We start from the raw sequence: 25407 nt of genomic DNA, 5'->3' as shown, positions 1-25407 counted from the left end.
TAATTTATAATTCCTCCTTCTTAAAAAATTTTTATTTTTATGTGTATGATGAGTATATTGCCTGCATATATATGTAAGTGCACCCTTGTAGTGAAATGCCCATGAGGTCACAAGAGAGCATCAGATCCCCTGGAACTGGAGTTACAGTTGTTAGCTGCCATGTGGGTACTGGGAACCAAACCTGTGTCCTCTGCAAGAACAATCAATGATCTTAACTGCTAAACCATCTCCAGCCCCTTAATTCCTCCTTAAAAGCAGTAATGGTAGTAACTTTTTCTAAAGATTATTTGGAAATTTAGATGACAGTGTTTATCTTTATAATATACCATATCCCCACTCCTGTGTCATAAATGTTATATTCTCTCTTCATCTACTTAACAAAGTAATTTTCTACTTATATTTATCCTAGAGTATTTGAAAAAGTTGTGTAAAATGCTAATTTTCAAAATATGTTTAAAAATATTTGTATAGTTTGTCAGAGGATAACTTTATGGAACTGTTCTCTCCTTCCATTTATTCATGGGTTCTTTGGATCAGATTTGGGTCACCAGGTTTACACAGAAAGGACCTTCACCTGCTGAGCTATCTTGCTGGTCCTGTTGTTTTTTTTTTTTTTTTTTTTTTTTATTGTTTTTAAAGACTTCATTTTTTATTCTTAATTATGTATATAGGTGCATGTTTATGTGTGAGTATATGCATGTGAGTTCAGGTACCTTGAGGGGCTAGAAGGTGTAGAATCCCATAGGAGCTGGAGTCTGGTAGTTGTGAGCTGCCTGATATGGTGTCTGGGAACTGAACTCGGTTCCTCTAGAAGAGCAAACAAGTGCTCTCTTTTAATTTTAATTTTTAAATTTTTTTTATGTGTACACGTGTATGTAAGTGCACCCGTGTCCCGCAGTTCCTGCGGAGGTCAGAAGAAGGTGTCAGATTCCCCCAGAACTGGAGTTAATGGATGGTTGTTACCTGCCATGTGGGTGCTGGGAATCAAACCTGGGTCCTCTGCAAGAGCAGTCAGTGCTCTTAACCGCTGAGCCATCTCTTCAGCCCTTAACCACTGAGCCATCTCTTCAGCCCCAGCTGGCCTGGAACTCAGTATGTAGATCAGGCTGGCCTCGAACTCATGAAGATCTGCCTGCCTCTGCCTCCCAAGTGCTGGAATTAAAGCTGTGCACCACCACTCCCAGTTTAAAAACCCTTTTTTTTTTTTTTTTTTTTTTTTGTTCTTTTTGAAGCAGGGTCTCCCTGTAGCCCCAGCTGTCCTGGAACTCACTATGTAGACCAGGCTGGCCTTGAACTCACAGAGATCCGCCTGCCTCTGCCTCCCAAGTGCTGGGACCACAGGCGTGCACCACCACACCCAGCTAAAGACCATTTTTATAGTAGGGTTGACTCTGTTCTTTGATTTTTGCTAAATGCATCATGCAAAATATCTTGTGTATGATATGTATCTGTGTAAGAATCTTGAATGATTGATAAACCTTAAAAATGCCCTGTGTTATACTACCCCATCTCTTGGAATTCTGGGAATCACTGCTCTTTTTACAATCTCCATAGTAAAAAATGAATGCCATATGGCTTGATCATCCAATATGCAGCCTTTTCAGACTGACTTCTTATTTTTGCTTGCATTAAGTTTACAATTTAGTTCCTCAGTTGCACCTGCACATTTCAGGAGATCAGTAGCCACACAAGTAGTGGCTGCCGCTTTGGAAACCATGTAGATATTTGTGACTTAATTCTCCATTTACATTCACTCTGTACAGCCATACCACCTATAATGTGCCCAATCTTGTGGGTTTTTGTTTGTTTGTTTGTTTGTTTGTTTTACCTTTTTGAAGCAGGGTCTCCCTGTAAGCCCCAGCTGTCCTGGAACTCACTATGTAGACCAGGCTGGCCTTGAACTCACACAGATCCGCCTGCCTCTGCCTCCCAAGTGCTGGGACTGTCTTTTTTTAAAAATTAAGATAGGTTCTTTGAGTTGACTGATTACTTCAGTCAGTGGTTTGGGAAGTGCCATTTTATTAGGTAGCTCTCCTGTTGATGGAAACTTGCTTATGGGGGTTGTAGCCGTGGCACACAGTTAAGACAGTATTGTTCTTCCTGAGGACCTGAATTGCAGGACCCATGTCAGGTGGCTCATAACTGCCTGTAACTCTGGTTCCAGGGTAATCCAATGCCCTCTTCTAGCCTCTTGAGGGGACCTTCCCCCATTCCCCTCACAGGTGTACACAGACACACATACACACAATTTGTTTTTAGTTTTAAACTTGATTGAGTTATGGATGGTTGTTAGTTACCATGTGGGTGCTGGGAACCAAACCTGGGACCTCTGCAAGAGCAGCCAGTGCTCTTAACTGTTGAGCCATCTCTCCAATCCAGTAATTTTTTTTTTTTTAATGGATGAGAGCTTTAATCAAGGAAGTTGTGATGGGAAAGGTTGTTGATATAAGAGATAATGTTTTTTCCTACCCTGCCCCCAACCAAGAGATCATGTTTTAAATGATGGTAGAAGAGAATGGAATGATTACCAAATTTCTGTACTTTGTCAGATGGACCTGTGCTATCATCAAAAAAGGAGTTTCTGGTTTAACATAAGGAAAATAGCCAGGTGTAGTAGCACATGACTATATCCTAGCACTTGGGAGGTAGAGGCAGGAGTATCAGGAGTTCAAGGCTAGCCTCAGAACTGACTCAAAGAGCAAAATGAATAAACACATAAATAAATGTATGTTTAGTTATCATATAGCTAGCATATTACCTGTGCTTGTTTCCTTAACTATAAAATTATTAAAATACTGCTATATAGGTTCATTATGAAGGTTAAGTTAGATAATGCATATAATACACTTAGAATACCTGATACACGAAATGTACTTGTTTCTATCTTTTGTTCTTGCTTTGCGACAAGGTCTCATGTAGCCCATGCTGGCATTGAATTTACTGTAGAGCCAAGGATTATTTTGGACTCCTGAGCCTTCTGCCTCTACCTTCTGAGTGCTTAAATTTTGAAAAGCCTCCATTTGTATGATGCTTGGGTTTTAGTTGTGGTGAGTGCATGTGTAACAAAAATAAAACATAAACTGTTGGATGCTGTAACTTTTGTGGAATATGATGGTTTATGTGTAGTGGAGTAGTAGTGGGGAGAGGATTGGGATTAAGACATTTAATTGGAGAATGTTGAGGATCCAACCTAGAGTCTCACGCATGTAAATGATCTACCACTGATCTATATACAGTCAGTAAGTAAAGGCCATCCAGATTGACTATTAGGGAAGAGACCCTATTATCCTTTGAAAGGAACAGCAGAGTCAAATTATAAAGGGCAAATCTACAGGGATAGGAGCAGTTTTGGTCGTCTTTGCAGATTACCACAACAAATGAGTAAGAAAACTAAGTAAGGACAATGCTTTATAATAGCAAAGTTAGACAAACCTGGGTGTGAATTTCCATTATGTCACTCGTGTCTTTTTCTTCTTTATTAATAGGCAATATTTTAGAATAGTTTGAGATTTACAGAAAAATTGACCAAATGAGCATTCTTTTACCTTTCCCACGTTTTCCTTATGATCAATAGCTTATACTAGTTTGGGCTATTACAGTTAATAGCGAGTCAATATTGATGTTATTAAATAAAGCTCATACTTCATTTCCTTGATTTTTTTCTTAAGATTTATTTTATTTGTTTATAATTTTTAAAAATTTCCTTACAGCTGACTCAGAGTTCTTTAAAAATGATATCTTTGAATCTAGTTACTTCATTCTACCACTTCTTTTTGGTCTTTTTGAGACAGAGCCTCCCTGTAGCCCCAGCTGGCCCAGAATTCCCTATGGACCAGGCTGGTCTCGAACTCACAGAGATCCCCCTGCTTCTGCCTCCCAAGTGCTGGAATTAAAGGTGTGTGCCACCACACCTGGCTCAACTCCTGTTATCTTTCCCAATATAGCACACTTTATACAATGTATACCTTGAACATAGAGGTACATAAAGTGAGAGACTGCTTTTTATCACTTTTTTGGATACTGTGCTCAGGTCAAGCATTTTCCCTGTGAGTGGTTTTTGTCCCCTTTACTGCATTTCTTCTAACTTTGTCACTAATTGAAGCTAAAAATGATTGTTTGCCTCTGAACACTGGAAGAGTAAGCCATTTAGCCATCTGGGCTTAGTGGTGCACCCTTTAGTCCCAGCACTCTGGAGGCAGAAACAAGTGGATCTCTGAGTTCCAGGCCAGCCACTTGAACTAGCTCTTTTTAACTTTCCTAAAGCCTGTAAGAGTTGATAAATGAGGCTCCAATTTTCAGGCTTTTTGCCTTCGAAGTAGCCTTTCTCTTGATGTATGTTGCAGGTACTTGTCCATTTGTAGACACATTAGCATATACTATAGGGCTATATACACATTAGCATGTACTATAGGGCTAGAGCTTTTTTTTGAGACAGGGTCTCCCTGTAGCCCCAGCTGGCCTGGCACTTGCTGTGTAGACCAGGCTGGCCTCAAACTCACAGAGATCCGCCTGCCTCTTAGAACTTAAACCATATATTTTATCAAGTACTTTTATATTCAAAATTGGGTCTCTCCTCGCAGAGTATTACCAGAAACCTCTAGTCTTCTCAAATCTTAGACTATTATTTCTTCTGTAAGTTAATTAGTGCTCTACTGAGCATTATGAAACTTAAGCCTAATATAAACCTTCATTTATTTTTCTTTGTGTTATTGCTTACTTTTAGCTTCATTTTTCAAAATAGTTAAAAAACTTTCTGATACGGTCCCTAATATGTTGGTTCCTTACAGAAACATTCCAGAGATTTGACAGATTAAGTTAAAGTCAAGAATAATGATTGTAAAAACCCATTTCTTAGGGTAGGATAAAAATAGATCTATTTTTTTTTCCTTGCAAACTTTTATTTGATTTAATTATTTTTCCCAAGGTATCCTCTACTTCAGATTCATATAAAACTTGGGTTTTAGTCCAACTCAACAGTTTATTAGCCTTGTGCTAACATTGCTTCCCAACATCAAGTCTTTATCTTGCATAAAGTAGGCATAATGATACCTCAGAAGAACTAGTTTAGAACAGATATTTCCTCCTTTTTTTTTTTTTTTTTTTGAGATAGGATCTCCCAAGCCCCAGCTGGCCTGGAACTCCCTTTGTAGACCAGGCTGGCCTCAAACTGGCCTCTGCCTCCCAAGTGCTGGGATTAAAGGCTTGCACCACCACACCTAGTCTTATATTTCATTAATTTTAATTTCTATTTTTCACTACATCAGGGACATATAATTAGCCTGTAATGGAAAAAAAATGGTAACAAACTTGTGATATACTTAAAATTTCAAAACAGTGTAATTGTTTAATATGGTTATTGCTATACTCAGAAAAATCTGAACAGTGAATATTTTAAACTATACTTAAAATTTTGAAAAATAAGACCATAAAAAGCCTTTAATGACTTTTTAGCAGATTTATTGATGCATAATTTACAAAAAAAATTTACTTCAGTGTAGAATTCATTGACTTTGAATTAATTTACAGAACTATGTAACTATCACAGCCACTAATTTAGACCATTTCCCATCACTTTCAAATTTCCTCATGTTAATGACTATTTTCATCTATAAGGTGACACAAATATTGTGTTTAAAAGGAGCAGGTTAGGAGTTTAGCTTGTCTGAATCATAGTCCTGCCACTTACTTTGAGTACTTTTAAATTTTCAAATTGGATGATAATTGTAATGCAGTATTACTGTGAACATTTCATTACAGTCCCCTTACCCTCAGAGGATACTTTACAAGACCCCTAGTGAATGCCTAAAATCATAAAAAATATGAACCTACAGATATAGTGTAGTACACATAGTCTGTCCTTCCATGGTTCATGCTCCAGTCTCTTTGCAACCTTGATTTGTATTTTAGGGTCATTTATTGAGAGGGTTACTTGAACACAAATGGCTATATAATAGGTTTCAGGCCATCAAGCAAGGACCCTGTGTCAGCCTCCCACCCCCACCCCCAAAAAAGTTGATCTGACAGCCATAGTAGCTATTAAGTGAATATCAAGCAGGTAGCATATACAGTAGAAATGTGGTGGCTAATATTACTTGTGGTCAACAGTGGTTCAAATATTTAAATGAGAATTCTAGAAATACGTCATAAGTTTTAAATTATACTCTATTTTGAGTAACATGATGAAATCTTGTACCATCTGGGAGATGAATCATCCCTTTGTCCAGAATCAGGGATGTTGGCATTTTAATAATCTTATTTTATATGTTTACTCCTTTCTTTTTTCTATCTCTTCTTCTTTTTTACTTAGTAGCCCTGACTGGCCTGGAACTTGATAATGTAGACCAAACTGATCTTAAAGTAGAAATCCCCCTGCCTCTGCCTCCCAGTGCTGGGATTGAAGGTGTATGGCACCACACTTGACTTCATATAAAAGCTTTCTCTTTCTATTTTTGGTCTTTTTGAGACAGGGTCTCCCTGCAGCCCCAGCTGGCCTGGAACTCACTATGTAGACCAGGCTGGCCTTGAACTCACAGAGATCCACCTGCCTCTGCCTCCCAAGTGCTGGGACTACAGGCGTGCGCCACCGTGCCCAGCTGCATAATAAAAATTTTAATAGTCAAAACAAACACTTTTTCCCTAACAATTAAAAGACTAGGAGAACACATTTTGTCATATAAATGAATGCTTAATTTTTATTGGAAAGGAATAAGTCTTCTATCTGTAATTTTCTTTTTTCAGAACGTTTATTCTTAGGTCAGGAGTAGTGGCTCATACCCTTTTTTTTGAAAGGAGTTTTTTTTTTAAATTTTATTTATTATTTTAATTTTATGTGTATGCATGTATTGCCTGCAACCCGTGCCGTGCAATGCCCTCAGAGGACAGAAGAGGCTGTCAGATACCCTGGAACTGGAGCTGGAACTGGAGCTACAGACAACTGTTAGCTGCCATGTGGGTGCTGGGATTCAAACCCGGGTCTTCTGCAAGAACAGTCATTTTTTTTGAGACAAGGTCTCCCTGTAGCCCCAGCTGACCTGGAACTCACTGTGGGCTAGCCTTGATCTCACAGAGATCTGCCTGCCCCAAAGGTGGTCAACACTACGCCCCTCTCTGGCCCATACCTTTGATCCCAGCAGAAGTAGACAATCTGGCCTGGTCGGTATAGTGAGTCCCAGGCCAGCCAGAACTGTGTAGTAAGACCCTATCTCAAGAAACAAACAAAAAATTACTTGATAATTTCATATACTTATAAGAGTGTCTCTTGGTCATATCTACCCCCAGCTCTTTCTCCCACTGTCCTTCCCTCATATTTCCCCAACATATCATTCTCCTACTTTTCTGTCCTCGTTTTAAAAATATATTTTATTTTTATTTTTTGTGTGAGTGTATTGCTTGCATGTATGTAAATGCACCCATGTCATGCAATGCCCCCAGAGGTCAGCTTCTCCTAGAACTGGAATTATGGATGGTTGTTAGTCACCATGTGGGTGCTGGAAACCAAACCTGGGTCCTCTGCAAGAATAGCCGGTGCTCTTAACTATTGAGTCATCTCTCCAGCCCTCTTTTTTTTATTTTTGTTTTTAAATAGTTTACTGAGTCCAGTTAGTGCTACCTTCATGAACATGGGTTTGGGGCCATCCACAGGAACATGGGCAACCTAACAGCAGCCACACTCTCAAAGGAAAAAATGGCTCTTCCCTCAGCCATCAACTGCCAGTGACTCCTTAGCTAGGGGTGGAACCTAATGAGCCCCTCTCTTCTCCATGCTGAAATCTTGACTGACATCTGCTGATCTTCTACAGGCAACCACAGCTGCTCTGAGTTCATGAGTGCAATGGCCATGTCATGTCTGGAAGACAGTATTTCAACACTCCTCCCCAACCTCTGACTCTTAAGTTCTTTCTGCCTCCTCTTTTGTGATGTTCCCCGAGCCTTGAAGGGTTAATATAAATGTCTCATTTAGGACTAAACATTCAATAGTCTACATACAGAACATCTTAATCAACTTTATACCCCCTTCCCTATTGGCACCCACCCATAGCCCCCCCCCACTAGAATTAATACGTTTTGTCATTTGTGTTAAGGCCTATCATATCATGTCAAGTTAATGACCTGAGACATCCTTCAGTGTGAAGTTCATCCACTGAGGTCTAGTCAGCCTATCTAGAGTCCCTCCCTTTAAGAAGATCACCTCTTCCTCATCCAACAGTAATTAGCTGCCAATAATTCTTCGACTAAGATTGGGGCCTGCTGTTCATTTCCAGTTCTGTGCTGGGTTTTTGTCTGCTTGATTTTGCATGGGTCTTGTGTATGCTGACATTGTTGCTGTAGGTTCATATGAGAAGAGTCCCAGGAGCCTGTAGGACTCTATTTCTATATGGTCATGCACCTTCTCCCTGGCTCTTACAGTCTTTCCGGCCCCTCTTCTGCAATGGTCCCTGAGCCCTGGATGGGTGGATTTTAATATAGGAGACCTGTCCAAGGACCCACACACTGTAGACTCTTATTCTCTGTGTTTTGGCCTTTTGTGACCTTTTGGGTTCCTGGCCTTCTGTTGCATGAAGGAGCTTCATTGATGAGAATTGAAAGATGCATTAGTGTTCTCTTTATCTCTTGTTCTATTTTCTTTGAGCCTTAGGTGTAGCGGTTGCATCATAGATGTGCCACTTAGGCTTGGGCAGTTCACAGACAATCACTGGGTATGACCAGTTGTGGAACTCTGTAATAATCTCTGTCTGTTGAAAAAGAAACTTCTTTGATGGATGGTGACTGGAATACTTGTCTGTAAATTGAAGAATCCATGTTTTGCACATAGTAAGAAATTACATTTGTCTAGGGATGTGACAGTCTTGGGGTTTTCTCTAGGTTACAGTACCAGACATGAGTTTCCTCCCATTGAGTGGGCTTTAAGTCCAATTAGGTAGCTGTTGATTACCCTCAAGATAAAAGTGCCAATACCACACCAATGTCATTTGCTGTGCTGGTCATTGATGTGGCTTAGTCCTTGAAGCTGGGGTTGGACCATGAATTGATGTTCTCCCTTGCTCTAGCTATGATTTCTATGGGAAACAAAACAAAAAAATGATTTAATGAAGAACCAGAGAGTTGTAACAACATGTAAAATAGTTTCTTTTCAGTTAATGTGTATTGTATATTTACTTCCATGCATAAAGAAACTAAAAGTAATGAGTTTATTTGTGGATATGAAGTGAAGAGGATTAGAGGGGTGAGTGATTAGGGGTAAGAGGGGATCATTTTACTGTTAACCTTTTTTTTTTGAGACAGGGTCTCACTGTGTATCCCTGGCTCAACCACCTCCTGACTAAACATTTTTAAAACATTTTGACTCATGCAGGGCGTGGCAGTGCACACCTTTAATTCCAGCACCAGGGAGGCAGAGACAGGTGGAGACAGGTGAGATTGAATTGAGCCTGGTCTACATAGTGAGTTCCAGGCCAGTTGTGGCTACAGGGGACCCTGTCTCAAAAAGAATTTTTTTCCAAGTATTACTTGGAAATTTTTAATTTTATGTGGCGTGTTGAGGGCTGGAGATATAGCTCATTGGTAAAGCACTTGCCTAGCATACACAAGGCTATAGGTTTTGTCTCTGGGACCACACAACATAAAAATTTTGTTGAGACCATGCCTGTAATCCCAGAATTTGGGAGAACAAACCGGGATTACCACTTCAAGACCAGCCTGAGCTACATACCTCGAGGAGGGAAGGTGAAAGTAGTTATTTGTTTCCTATCTTGAGAAAACAAGATAAGAACATAGACCTGATGGTTAGCTTTATCAACATGTTTGGGGTAAGAATAGAATGACTGAAATCAATAGATAGATTTGGGATAGTATATATACAGTTCTGTATCCTACATAGTCTTTGAATGAAGTTATAGTTTTTCCTTTATCTTTAATCCCCAATCTGTTTGTGATGATAAAGAGTTTGGGGTTTGAGCTGGACTATCTGGTTTAATCTCTCTTGTTTTGCACCTCTAAATTCCAGAGGCTGGAGAGATGGCTCAGTGATTAAAAGCATTGGTCCTCTTGTAGAGGACCCTGGTTCAGTTCCCAGCACCCACATGGGAGCAAACAGTTGTCTGGAACTCCAGTTTCAGGAGATTCAAGATCCTTTTCTGGCTTCTATGGGCACTGTACACATGTGGTATACTTATATCTAGACAAAACACATATGTATGACACATAAAATAAAAATAAGTTTTGAGGGGCTGGAGAGATGGCTCAGCGGTTAAGAACACTGACTGTTCTTGCAGAAGACCCGAGTTCAAATCCCAGCACCCACGTGGCAGCTAACAACTGTCCGTAACTCCAGTTCCAGGGGATCCGACAGCCTCTTCTGTCCTCCACAGGCATTGCACGACACAAGTGCACTTACCTGCATGCAGGCAAAACACTCATACACATAAAATAAAAATAATAAAATATAAAAAATAAGTTTTTAGAAAACTTAAAATGTAATGACAATAGGGCATGCTTTTTATAGATTTGCTCTGCATGAGGCATTGTAGTATGACTGAATAGTAAAATTGAAGTGATGTGTAATATAATGTGTTGAGTTCTTTGGAGTTTGTAGAATGTTTAAGGGAGTAACACTGTTAAGTTTATCTACCAGTAAAAAGGAAGGAACCTTTGAATGGATTATCTACATAGGATCAGATTCTTCATAGATATTAGTAAAAACCTGTGCTAACTGATAATAAAAGGTAATATAGACATTTTATTTTATTTATTTATTTTTTTAGCCAGCTTTCACAAATACTTCCTTTGTATTTCTTAAGAATTTTTATTGTAAGCTGGGCGCGGGCAGGCGGATCTCTGTGAGTTCAAGGCCAGCCTGGTCTACATAGTTCCAGGCCATGATGCAAGCACTACCCCAATGAAAAAATAAAATGTAATGAAAATGTAAGAACTTCTGATAAAGTAGTGAGTTTTGTGATTTAGCTATTATCCGACCAAAACAGATGAGAGATGATGAAATTTATATATGGGTTCTAGTTCATTGTAATTTCTGATCTTTAAATTGGAGGATTTAAAAATCTTTGGAAGAGCCTGGCATGGTGGCACATGCCTTTAATCCCAGCACTCAGGAGGCAGAGATCTGAATTCAAGCCAACCTGGTCTGCATACTGAGTTCCAGGCCAGCTGGGGCTATAGGGAGACCCTGTCTCGAAAAAACAAAAACAAAACAAAACAAAATCTTTGGAAGGGCCTAGAAAGATGGTTCAGTGGTTAGGGCACTGGGTGCTCTTGCAGAGGTCCCAGATTTGGTTCCCAGCACACTGACATGGCAGATAATAACCATCCACAACTCCATTCCAGGGGATCTAACTCCCTCTTCTGACTTCCATGGGCATTGCATGACATGGGTGCACTTACATGCAGGCAAGCAGTGCATTCATACATAAAATAACAATAATAAAATATTTTTTCAAAAATCTCCACTGAAGTTTGAAGTAAATATTTTAGTCATATTGTTATAGAAAGCTATCTACCAGAATGTGAAACTCTCAAAAGTATATAAATAACCTTAAAAAACAAAAACACAGCTACAGTCTGCTTTATCTCATTACTCCCACCAGATTTGATTTTTAAGATTTTTGAAAGCATTTTGAAGAACTGTTACATTTTGTTTAGTGTTTCTGATGCTAGCCTCAAGCTCAACATATACCTGAGGATGACCTTAAACTTCTGGTCCTCATACCTCTGCCTCCCAAGTGCTGAGATTACAAGGATGTGCGTCCACACTCAGTTTTATGCAGTGCTGGGGATGGAACCATGGACTTCATGCATGCTAAGCAAACATCACCGACTGAGCTACATCCCCAACCCTTAAAGTAGGTTTTGTTGTTGTTGTTGTTGTTGTTGTTGTTGTTTGAGGAGGAATGGGTTTTTTTATTTGGTTTACAAACATAGTCCATCATCAAGGGAAACCAAGCCTGGAGTATAAACCATGAAGGATAGCTGCTTACTAACTTGCTCTCCTGGCCTGTGCTTAGCCTGTGCTCCGCCTGTTTTCTTATACAATACAGGACTACCTACCCAGGGGTGACACCACCCATAGTGGGCTGGGCCTTCCCACACCACTCAGCAATCAAGGAAATGCCCCAAAGACCTGGCCATAGGCTAATTCAATGGAGAAAATTCCTCAGTTGAGGTACCTTCTAACCAGGTGTGTCAAGTTGACAACTAAAGCTATCCAGCACAGGCAGTAAGGCATGAGGGAAAGCATCTATAACATAACATGATAAAACCATTTGGGATTACTCTCAAATTTGGGAGTAGTTATGATAAATGTACTGTGATCTTAAAACTCTTGAGGTTTCTGAGGAATTTTAATTTATGGAGCCACTGTAGTTTGTGAAGATAGGTGTTTCCTAGTTTGATTTCTATTGCTGTAATAAAGTACTCTAACAAAAGCAACTTGGGGGGCTGGAGAGATGGCTCAGCGGTTAAGAGCACTGACTGCTCTTGCAGAGGACCCAGGTTCAATTCCCAGCACCCACATGGCGGCTATGAACCATCCTTAACTCCGGTTCCAGGGGAATCCGAAGCCCTCTTCTGACTTCCACGGCATTACATGACATGGGTGCACTCACATACATGCAGGCAATACACTCATACACATAAAATAAAAATAATAAAGAAAATAGTAAAAAAAAAGCAACTTGGAGAAAAGGGTTCATTTGACTTACAGCTCAAAATAGTCCATTATCAAGGAAAGCCAAGACAGGAGCTCAGGACAGAAACCTGGAGGCAGAGACTGAAGCTCAGACCACACTACTCATTAAAAAAAACTCCTTTTTAATATTTTATTTACTATTATTATTTTGAGACAGGGTCTTCCTGTAGCCCCAGCTGTCCTGGAACTCACTATGCAGACCAGGCTGGCCTTGAACTCACAGAGATCCACCTGCCTCTGCCTCCTGAGTACTGGGATTAAAGGTGTGCGCCACCACGCCTGACTTACTATTATTTTTTAACAGAGCATAGGGTAGGGGTTTATTTACAGAAGAGTGGGCACCCTACATTTACGGCTATGCTGTAATGATGTGTATTTAAGTCCACACTCAAGTACAGATCCTGTGACTTCCTGACAGCCACAGAAAAATGGTGAGAGAGGTGACTCTTGGTGTTCTCGGCTTATATGTCCTTTGTCCTCCTCTTAAAGTAGTTTTATAGGACAAGTTAGGGGGGAAAAAAAAAAAAGAACAAAACCTCTTTATTGTTATATAATACACACATAAAAGTACATGATGTATGAGAGCTCAATAAATTCTTAAAACTGAACAGACCCATGTAGATCAAGAAATGGAATGTTATTAGCCTCCTTAGATGGGGGAAGGGAAAGAAAGAATGTGTATATGTATTTAAGAGGCTTAGGTCCTATTTCTGACTAATGGACTTAAGGTCACAGCTTTAGTCAAGTTATTTCATCTTTCTTGGGAATACTCCTCATCTTTAAAATCAAAGAATGGGACTGGTTATTTTATTATGGCTTTGATTCTATAAGGCAAAATGATGGATTATTGTGATACTAAAGTATCTATGAAAGATTGTAGGTTGGAGACTGGACTTGTAGGTTGGAGACTGGACTTCTGATTTCAGCAGTTTAATTGAGGTAAAAGAAGTAAGTCATTCTAATTTTTCTTTCTGTTTTTCAGGTTATATTTCACACTATGTGCTGACTGTATCTACAGAAGATATTTTAAAAAAAGATAAACTTTTTTCCAAAATTTTGATTCCAGTGGAATCTTTGCTTTAGATTGTGTGTGTGTTTGTGTGTGTGTGTGTGTGTGTGCGCGCGCGTGTGTGTGTGTGTTAGTGAATTGTAACTCCAGAAGCAATGCCTGTACAAGCTCCACAATGGACGGATTTCCTCTCCTGCCCAATTTGCACTCAGACTTTCGACGAAACAATTCGAAAGCCCATCAGTTTGGGCTGTGGCCATACTGTCTGCAAGATGTGCCTGAATAAACTCCACCGTAAGGCTTGCCCGTTTGACCAGACCACTATCAATACAGACATTGAGCTCCTTCCGGTGAACTCAGCATTGCTGCAGCTAGTGGGTGCTCAGGTAAGATGGTAACTTAATGCTCTAATGTGTATGTTTCTTCTAAGAGAAACCATTTGAATTAAGATTTAATATTACCAGCTGGGCATGGGGGCGCATGCCTTTAATCCCAATACTCAGGAGGCAGAGGCAGGTGGATTTCTGTGAGTTCAAGAACAGCTGGGGCTACAGGGAGACCTTGTCTCAAAAAGATCCCCCTCCCCCCAAAAAAAGAGATTTGGAGCTGGAGAGATGGCTCAGCAGTTAAGAGCACAGACTGCTCTTGCAGAGGACCTGGGTTCGATTCCCAGCATCCACATGGCTGCTACAAACCATCCTTAACTCCAGTTCCAGGGGAATTTGACACCTCCTTCTGACCTCCACGGCTTTGCACAACACGGGCACGCTCACATATATGCAGGTAATATACTCATAAAATAAAAATAATTAAAATATTAAAAAGAGAGAGAGATTTAACATTACCTTAGAAGTGAATCTCTGTGATTTTGAGGCCAGCCTGGTCTAACATAGCCAGTTCTTGGACAGCTAGGGCTATTTGGTGAGACCCTGTCTAAAAATAAAAAGAGATTTAACATTACCTTAAATAGGTGTATAATTATTTTCTGTACTATACTAATCCTTCATTTTGGTATGTTTGTAGATACTTTGTGGTAGTCCTGTGGTTTTTCATTCCTAGTATAGAAATGCATGCTCAGTCTTGTCAGATAGTCTCTTCTGTTCCCTCCTCCACCTTTACTTCCCTCTTCTCCAATCCAGGGCCTTGGGCCTGCTAGGCAGACACTGCCACTGAGCTATACCCCCAGCCCAGGGTGTCTTAACATTGAGAAAAATACCATTCATAAAACATATACTTTATTTAGTAGGAATAGTGAAGCTACTTCAGGTAATTTTACCCCTGAAAGCTAAGAAAGGTGACAAAAACTGTAGAGCACAGATTTGGGGAACCATTTATTGAGAACAGAAGAAATATCCTTCAATACCTAAACATGGAAATAGTCTGGTAATTCTGAACATAGTACTTTGAAAGTTTTGGGTAATTCTCAAGTTAGAAATCAGGGTCTTCACAAGATTCAAAGCCAAGGGAAACAAGTTTTTGAGTTCCTAGAGGATTCCTCTATTAATTAAATCCCAAGTATTTACCATAAATTAAGGATTAATCTTCCTATAAATTGTTAAAATATAGCAAAGATAGATGTTAGAGATAAAGAAACCTGTTTTCTAGAATGGCTTATTCAAAAGCAAAACTTATTTATGTCAACAACTACTTAATGTTTGTCAAAAGGGAAAGTGCATTTGTTGTTTTTCTTACTGCGCTTAACTTTTTCTTTTTTTCTTTCTTTCTTTCTTTTTTTATTTATTTATTTTGCTCTTTTTGCGACAGGGTCTCTCTGTAGCCCCAGCTGGCCTGGAACTTACTATGTAGACCAGGCCTTGAACTGGCAGAGATCCACCTGCCTCTGCCTCTGCCTTCTAAGTGCTGGGATTGAAGGCATGCAATACCATGCCCAGCTAGCTTTTCATTATTCTTTTTAAAGTTTGTAATTTGAAATTTAGTATGATAGATTCTTAGTAGGGGGAGTATTGTTTTTGAGGCAGGGTCTTATAGCTCAGACTGGCCTCAAATTCCCCAAGATTCTGAGAGTTTCCCAAGTGCTAGAATTATAGTGTGGGCCTCAGATAAATTCCCCTTAAAATCTCAGAGAGGTTGAGCAAAGTTGGCAGAAACAAAATTAACATGGAGAAAAGATGGTTCTTGGAAAACAAATTAAGAAAGCAGTTTCATGGGCAGTTGCATCAGAAAGAACAGACTGCTCAGGAGTAAAGTTAATGAGGGATATGAGAAAGATACACTAAATATTATTGAACATTGGTGAAAGCAATTAAACATTAATAAATGGAAAGGTATCATTTGTTCAATAATTGACATTATATTAAGGCAATAGTACTACCCAAAGTAATCTATAATAAGTTCTGACAGAATTCTAATTATGACTTGTTTAACAATCCACAGAGGTTGTTCAGCATCATAAATCATAAGGGAATGTGTATCAAAATCACATTGAGAATACCCACTTGAGTGACTGCTAGCAAAAAATAGCAAAAGCAAGTGATGATAAGAATATGAAGAAATTAGAACTTCATACACTACTGTTAAGATTGCAAATGGTGCTGCCATTTGGAAAACAATATGGTGGTTCCTTAAGACCATAAACAATATGGTGGTTCCTTGAAAGTCTTTTTTTTTTTTTTTTTTCCTTTGGTCTTTTTGAGACAGGGTCTCCCTGTAGCCCCAGCTGGCCTGGAACTCACTATGTAGACCAGGCTGGCCTCTATTTCACAGAGATCCATCTGTCTCTGCCTCCCAAAGTGCTGGGATCAAAGGCGTATGCCATCACACCTCGCTGAAAGTGGAGTTTCTATGTGACTCATCAGTTCTACTTTGGAGTATGTGCCCACCCCCTCAAATTGAAATCAGAGCCTCACAGAGACTTTTGTATGCCCATATTCACAATAGTGTTATTCAGAATAGCCAAAAAGTGAAAGCAATTTGTTCATTGATGGATGATTACATAAACCAAATATTATGTATCATATATTGAAATATTATTCAACTATGAAAGAGAATGGAATTCTAATGTGTACTACGATATGGGTAAACCTTGAAAACATCAGGCTAAGTGAAATAAACCAGACATCAAAGAATAGGCAAGGTCCTATAGATAGAAAGTAGAATAGAAGGACTAGGGAGATGGTTCAGTTGCTAAAGTGCTTGCTGTACAAGGATGAGGACCTGAATTCAGATCACCAGAACTTATGGCACTCAGTGTAAAAAGCTATGTGTACAGCAACTCATGCATGTAATCTCCATCCTGGGAAGGTGGAGACAGACAGACAGATCCCTAGGGCTCGCTGGTCAGTTAGTCTAGCTATTTGGTTAGCTCCGGGTTCAATGAGAGATCCTATCTCAAAAATAATGTGGAGAAGTGACTGAGGAAAAATACCCTACATAACCTCTGGCCTTCACATGAAAGTGAAATACATGTGTACACACATGGAAATATGTATACACGCACATGCAAAAAGGAAAACTAATGAAGTTCTTAAACTGGGTAAAGGCAAACTACTGCTAATGTTATAAATAATGATGAAAGACTAGCGTTCTCTCTAACATCTCCGGTAATGCAAGGGTCACTAATATTTTCTAGTTAGCATTGTATAGGAAGTTCTAGCTGGAACACTTAGTAAATAAAATGTAATCAAAGATATCCAGATAAGAAGAGAAGGCAAAATAATTTCTGTTCATACATGGAATAATCTTGTATATAGAAAATCTGAAGAACTTTACAAAGGAAGAAATAATTAGAAATAAACTAAGTAAGGTTGCAGGATATGAGGTCAATTGCAATAAATAATCTATGATCATAAATCACTTCCCTTTACAATAGCTTCAAGATGAGTACCATTAGGGATATTTTTAGCAAATGAAAAATAAAACTAGGCTTTGAATAGTACAAATTTTCATTGAAAGAAATTTAAGAATGCTTAAACATTTGCTTTGGGTAATTCAAAATGGATCAAAGGTTAAATGTAAAAAACAGGCCTTTGTCTTCACGGCCTTAAAGCAGGCAATGGCTTTGCTGTTGTTTGTTGTTTCCTTTTTTTGAAACTAAAAGTACAAATAAAAAAGAAAACTTGAACTTAATAAAAACTAAAACCCTCGTTTCAAAGAATGCATCAAGAAAGTAAAAGAGGGGCTGGAGATATGGCTCAGTGGTTAAGAGCACTGACTGCTCTTGCAGAAGACCTGGGTTTAATTCCTAGTACCCACATGGTGGCTAACAACTGTCCTAATTCCAGTTTCAGGGGCTCCAATGCCCTCTTCTGACTTCCATGGGCATTGTTTGACATGGGTGCACTTATATACATGTGTACAATATACTCATACACATAAAATTTTTTTAAAAAATTAAAAAGAAAGTAAAAGAGCCAGTGGGAGTTGGAGAGATGGTGCAGCGGTTAAGAGTACTGACTGTTCTTCCAGAGGACCTGGGTTCAGTTCCCAGCACCCACATGGCTGTCAACAATCGTCTGTAACTCCAATTCCAGAGGATCCAACACCCTCTTCTGACTTCCTTGGGCAAAAAAGAACAGCCAAGGGAAATACTAAAACAAAACAAACTGCAAAAAGAAACAAGAAAATTTAAGTTACTTCCCCAGAGCCCAGTGCATATGCCAGGCCATAAGCTCAATTCTTTTAATTTGACTAAGATTCTTTGTACAGAACATATAATATGAGAAGCAAAGAGCACTTTGTTCATCTAAGGGAATGATCACCTGTTGATTTGTCTTTTTGTAGCTTTAAAAAAGTTATTACATATATTTAATATTTTACTGTAAAATGATGCCCACTAAGCCATCATTTTACTATAACCACAGTAACTCTTATGTAAAGTAGGGATAGAGTTCATAGCCTTTCCTTGCTTGTTTATGTAGCGTTTTATATAGGTATAGTAATGCTTGAGGGGGAAGAAGGGACTAAGCCTGTGATAAATGCTTAATGAAGAGACATAGGAACAACCAGACCAACAGAGTTGTTTTTTTTTGTTTGTTTTTGTTTTTTGATAAATTAAAATTCTAGAAAAGAATATTAGGAGAGGACTAGCCAGGTAAGAAGGAAGAAAAAATTCAAAGAATCTTTTCAAGTTTTCTGTAAATTTTAGATTATCCCCCCCCCCAAATTTAAAATGTTTAGTGAGGCTAGAAGGTATTTTAGCATAATTTCTTGTTCACTGTTATTTTGTCAAACCTCTGGAATTCTGATTGTTACCTATGTGATATTGTGGTAAATGATCTTGTTGTCTTTTTAAGCTTTTTTTCTTTCTGATTACTTTTTTTTTGGGGGGGGGGTCTCTTTGAGACAGGGTCTCCCTGTAGTCCCAGCTGGCCTGGCACCTACTATGTAGACCACCAGGCTGGCCTCTATCTCACAGAGATCTGCCTGCCTCTGGAGTGCTGGGACTAAAAGCATGTGTCACCATGCCCAGCGTTGATTACATATCTTTTTATTTTTAGTATTTTATTATTTTTATTTTATGTGTATGAGTGCATTGCCTGCATGTTTGTAAATGTACCTATGTCGTCCAATACCATGGAGGTCAGAAGAGGGCATCAGATTCCCTGGAACTAGAGTTAGGATGGTTGTTAGTGGCCATGTGGGTGCTGGAAATTGAACCCGAGTCATCTGCAAGAGCAGCCAGTGCTCTTAACCACTGAGCCATCTCTCCAGCCCTGATTACATCTTTTTTTTTAAAGTTACATTTTTATTTGTTTATTTTGGGGATGCATGTGTGCCATAGCATGTTTTCGGAAGTCAGAGACCAAGAGTTAGCTCTCGCCACCATGTGGATCCTGGGGTTTGAACTCAGGTCTTCATGTTAGCAGCAGCAAGTGCCCTCACCCACTGAGCCATCTCAGATTACATCTTTAAACTTTATCACATTTCTGATAATATACAGTCCTTCTGACCGGGTCATTTGTTCATTTAACTAATACATGTGTTCATTGCTGTGGTTACTCTACTGAGTAACATTAATGGATAACATAAATCAAATACAGTATTTATGTTGGAGGAACCCAGAAAATGTTCTCTCAACCAGCTGAACTGGGTTGACAAGAACAGTAATAAGTGATGTTAATAATATGGTCCTTGACGTGATGTAATGAAAATGGCACTTTTCCTTCATGGTCTAATTCTCAAAAACCTCTAGCCCCAGTTGCATTATGAGAAAAACAAAAACATCAGACAGATTCTATAAAAAGGCAATCAATAATACACATTACCAGTTCAGAAACACAAGGCTTAAAAAATGGTCAAAACTTTCAGAGTCTTAGAAAATGTAATACGGTATCCTGAATGAGATTCTGGAACAGAGAAACGGATATTAGGGATCTTAGGTAAAAACTAAGGATATTTGAATAACAACTGAACTTTAGCTCATAATAATATTAAGGTTAGCAAATGTGCCATACCATCATGGGGTGTTAATAATAATGGGAATGAGGGTAATGGGAATTCTCTGAACTGTCTTTGCTTTTCCCCTGTAAATTTAAAATACCTCTATAAAATCTTTTTATACATTTGTTTCTTACTTGTGTGTGTGTGTATGTGTGTGGCCATGTGGCCTGCCACAGCATGTGTGTAGTGGTCAGAGGACAAACTTGACTGGATCTGTTCTTTTATTCCACCATGTTGGTTTCAGGTTATCAGGATTGGCAGCAAGTGACTTTACTCACTGAGCCATCACATTAGCCTCTACAGATTCTTTAAAAATTGGCAAATCATTGGACTAGGCATTTATTTTTTTTTTAGAAGAAGTTAGACACATGTACAGTAGGCATATAAAAATTTGTAACAGAACAACCTTAACTGTCAGGGAAATTCAAATAAAAACCATGTAGTTAAAAAAAAATTATTGTTTTTATTTGTTTGTTTATTTTATTTTATTTAGTTTTTTTGAGACAGCGTCTCCTGGAAGTCCCAGCTGGCCTAGAACTCCCTATGTAGACCAGGCTGGCCTTGAACTCAGAGATCCACCTGCTTCTGCCTCCTGAATGTTGAGATTAAAGGCATGTGCCACCACACCTGGCTTTTTTTTGCGGGGGCAGGGGGGGCATCTTTTTTTATTGTTTTTATTTTATGTGTATGAGTGTATTGCCTGCATGTGTGTAAGTGCACCTGTGTCGTGCAGTGCCCCAGGAGTTCAGAGGAGGGTGTCAGATCCCCTGGAATTGGAGTTACAAATGGTTGCTGGCTGGCTGCCATGTGGGTGCTGGGAATCGAACTTGGGTCCTCTGCAAGAGCAGTCCATGCTCTTAACTACTGAGCCATCTCTCCAGCCCCTAAATTTAGGAGTTTTAATGTTGTGAGCACTAGAACTATCCATGCATAAACTGTATTCAATGGAACATTTGTTTAGTAAATTAACAGTCAGACTTTTCTTTTGACCTCCAGATCCCTGAGCAACAGCCCATTACTTTGTGTAGTGGGGTTGAAGATACAAAGCATTATGAAGAAGCCAAGAAATGTGTAGAAGAATTAGCATTGTACCTGAAACCACTCAGTAGTGCTAGAGGTAAATTTGATTATAAAATCATGCTAAGCAAACATCTGTTAAAGATACTTCCATTACCACAAAATGTGGTTCTAAGTGAATGCTAATGATTGGAAACCCCTCTCTTCCTTTCCCTTCCCACCCCCCACCCTCTGTTTTTCAGTGCTAGGTAAGTGTTCTCCCACTGAGCTATACCAACAGTCCTAGTAAATACCAATAAAATTTATTTATTCATTGTAAATTAAATCTACTTCATGCTAAATAATATTACAAATCACATCAAATAAATAGTGAATGTAGAGTTTATGTGATAGAAATATGGGTGACTATAGAAGTGAATATAAGTACAGTGGTGATTTAGAAGGGCTTTGCATCATTTAACAACTCCTTTTTAAAAAAATGTTTGAGTGTTTTGCCTACATGTATGTAAATGCACCTGTGTGTACATACAATGCATGTAGAGGCCAGAAGAGGACATTGGAACCCCTGGAACTGGAGTTACAGAGGATTGTTAACTATCATGTGGATGCTGGGAACCAAACCCAGGTCCTTTGCAAGAGCAGCCAGTGCTATTAACCACTGAGTGATCCATCCAGTCCCTACATAGTGACTTGAAGTCGGTATGTAGCTGAAGATGTCCTTGAGCTTCTGGTCCTCTTATCTCCACCTCCTGGGTGTTGGGCTTACAGGCATGTATCATCATGCCTGGTTTGTGGTGTCTTGGGAATTGAACCTCAGAATTGAACACAATCTTTCAACTGATACTCTATTGAAAAGGGGTCTCAGGTTTCCTTAGGGGCTTAGAGCCAAAATTACTCTAACCAGTCCAGATAGATTCTGAATACAGTATTTTACATTTATTATAATGGTTAGAAACAGTAATGTGATTTTGCAGTGTCATTAGAATATATTTTAGAATGTCTATATTCTTTTTGAATCCAGGGCATTGTATATACTAGGCAGCTACATCCCTGGCTCTCATTTGACACCTTGGAATGGAAGTTTCTATTACCTTCCAAAAAGGAGTTGCTGTTTAACTATTCTTAAAGCAATTGTTAATGTTTTCTGCCATTTTTTCTTCTTCTATAACTGAAATGAATAATGAAATTTTGAATGTCATAATGAATGATATATGTGCATATTTGTTTTTACTTTTTAAGTATTAGTCTTATAGTTATATTGTTAATTTTCAATATTCTAATATGACCCATTGCTGTTCACATACCCACAAATCAACCACTCCATCATAAGTGCTCCTGGATTGTAAAATTGCACTGTAAACCTAAAAGTTGTTTCGTATTCTCTTCTACAGGAGTGGGTCTGAATAGCACTACTCAGAGTGTTCTGAGTCGCCCAATGCAAAGGAAGCTTGTAACTCTGGTCCACTGCCAGCTAGTGGAAGAAGAAGGCAGGATTCGTGCCATGAGGGCTGCTCGATCTTTAGGTGAACGAACAGTTACAGAGCTCATTCTCCAGCACCAGAATCCTCAACAACTCTCGTCTAATCTTTGGGCAGCAGTCAGGGCTAGGGGCTGCCAGTTCCTTGGACCAGGTACATAATTAAAATTTGGGTGGTTTCCCGCCCCTTGTTAGTTGTTTTAAAAGTATAGAATGAAAACTTTAATGTACAAGTACTAGTTATTCTGTTCTCAAGTACCGTTCTTCTTGGTAATCCTGGCTCGAGTAGTTCTGTTTGTTAGTTTTTCAGAGCATTTGCAAATTTTCTTTTAATGCCAAAAGCTGATTCAATTTGAAATGTTAAAATCAATATACCAATCATTTATTTACTTCCTTAAAAATACATAAGGATTGCCCACAAGAAGGGTTTAAAAGTATATTTGTAAATATATTGTATTGCTTGTTAATTGTGTGGTATTATATGTTGCTCTTCAGATAAATTAATTTATCTTTGCACACGATCAACTTTTATTTTACCTCATTTTCCTAGCAATGCAGGAGGAAGCTCTCAAGCTGGTTTTGCTGGCCTTGGAAGATGGCTCTGCTCTGTCACGAAAAGTGTTGGTTCTCTTTGTGGTACAAAGATTGGAGCCACGCTTTCCTCAAGCCTCTAAAACTAGCATTGGACATGTTGTTCAGCTCCTTTATAGAGCCTCCTGCTTCAAGGTATGAATCTAAATTCAAGTTCAGCTTGAAACATTGTCCTTTCTTTAAACATAATAAACTTGGAGTTTAATAAAATTGCCTGTACTTTTTTAGATAATCTTGGCAATTTTTTTTTTAAAGAATATAGATTGTATAATATTCTACTTAAAAACTATTGTTATTGTTGAAATTTTGTTGGCTGGTTGGTTTTGGTTTGGGGTATTTTTGCAGTGGGTCCAGGTTTTACACGTTAGGTAAATGCGCTGCTATTAAGATACAACTTCAATCCCTAAATTTATTTGAAGAGACTAATAAGCTATTGTTTTCCACTAAGACTATAAACAAAATTGGTCTGAATAGAGTTGTTGAAACAGGACTGACTTTTTTTTTTTTTGAGACAGGGTCTCCCTGTAGCCCCAGGTGTTCCGGAACTCAATATATAGACCAGGCTGGCCTTGAACTCACAGAGACCCGCCTGCCTCTGCCTCTCAAGTGCTGGGATTACAGGCGTGAACCACCACACCCGGCTAGGACTAAGATTTTAAGACTTATCCTCCTCATGTAATTGTACATATAAAGCGCCACAAATCCAGTTGCCATTTTGTGTTCACTATAAATGGTAATGCTGGACATACTCTTTTATTCCAAATTGAATTTCTACTGTCTCAAATATTGATCCCCACTGTCATTTATTGTTCATCCTATTTTCCTGTCTTTTAAAATCATTATTTTTATGTGTATGTATGTATTGCCTGTGTGTAGTTAATTGCACCCGTGTCATGCAATACTCACAGAGGACGGAAGAGGCTGTCGGATCCCTGGAATTGGCGTTACGGTTGTTAGCTGCCATATGGGTGCTGGGATTCAAACCTGGGTCTTCTGCAAGAACAGCCAGTGTTCTTAACTGCTGCTGAGCCGTCTCTCCAAGCCCCTTTTCCTGTCTTCTTAAATAAAGTTGTCTTCTGATACAACCAATAACCAATACTTCCTAATCCTGCTAACTATGGAAAGCCATTCCTGAAATCATCACAGTCCTTCAACTGATAGGCAAAAGATCTCAGCTTTCCTTAACAGCTCATAGCCAAAATTACTATAACCAGTCCAGATTGTTTCTGAGTACAGTATTTCACATTTATTATGATAGTTAGAAAATTTAATGTGGTTTTACATTGTAATATACTTCAGAATGTCTTTGTGCTTTCAGTGTTATATGTTATCCCATAACAGCACCAAAACAGATATAGAATAGGGAGCTTAAAAGCATTAAAAAAATTGGGCACAGTAGAACATGCCTCTAATCTCAATACTGTGGAGGGTGAGGCGGGAAAATCAGAAGTTTCAGGACAGCATGGTTTATATAAGACTTTGTCTTGTGAAGAACAGTGATTTGCTCAGAACCCTGAATACCCACAAAACAAACAACTCTTAATAATCAAAAGTAAAAAGAGTAGTTAGTGGTAGACTTCGTTCCTTACATGTATGATACCCAGGGTTATTTCCTAGCACTACAGTCAATCAGTAAAGCATTAACAGTAATTTTTTTGTGTGGGTTGAGACAGGGTCTCCCTGCACCCTTAGCTAGACTGAAATTCACTGTGTAAACCAGGCTAGCTTCAATCTCACAGAGATCTGCCTGCCTCTGCCTCCAAGGTGCTAGGATTAAAGGTGTGTACAACCACACCTGGCTAGTAATTTTTTAATGGAATTTTGTTATTTATTGAGACAGACTTACTATGTAGCTCAGTTTGGCCTGGATAACTCATGATTCTTCTGCCTAGGCATTATAGTTTTATGCTACCAAGTCTATCTAGAAATTTAAGAAATATATATATTAATTATTTTGTCAGTGGTGGTGTGGGTACGTACACGCCACTGTATGCATAGAGAAATAAGAGGATAATGTGTAGGAGTTGGTTCTCTTCTTTCACCATTTGCATCCTGGAAATTGAACTCGGGTCATGAGGATTAGCAGCAGGTACCTATTGACCCATCTCACTGGCCCTAGAAAAAAATGTAAAATTCTGATTTTGTTTGTCATTTTGTTGAGTCATTTCTTGGAGGAGCATGTGTCCATATAACTGTACTTTTTTTTTGGCGGGGGGG

At 38.9% G+C, this 25407-nt stretch overlaps 1 protein-coding gene across 2 annotated transcripts in view; it reads left to right on the top strand.

Moving 5' to 3' along the window:
- Rc3h1 (ring finger and CCCH-type domains 1) overlaps positions 1-25407 on the top strand; it is an 83525-nt gene that overhangs the window by 9356 nt on the left and 48762 nt on the right. For both annotated transcript variants that reach the window (XM_008826094.3, XM_008826093.3), the window contains exons 2-5: positions 13680-14092; positions 21102-21222; positions 22514-22753; positions 23150-23325. In XM_008826094.3, the coding sequence (XP_008824316.1) occupies positions 13862-14092; positions 21102-21222; positions 22514-22753; positions 23150-23325 (768 nt within the window). In that variant the 5' untranslated portion in view covers positions 13680-13861. The remainder of the gene's footprint in view (positions 1-13679; positions 14093-21101; positions 21223-22513; positions 22754-23149; positions 23326-25407) is intronic.

Source organism: Nannospalax galili, unplaced genomic scaffold (assembly GCF_000622305.1).
Source record: "Nannospalax galili isolate Female #2095 unplaced genomic scaffold, S.galili_v1.0 scaffold429, whole genome shotgun sequence".
Classification (NCBI taxonomy): Eukaryota; Metazoa; Chordata; class Mammalia; order Rodentia; family Spalacidae; genus Nannospalax; species Nannospalax galili.
This window is presented reverse-complemented; position numbering and strand designations above follow the sequence as displayed.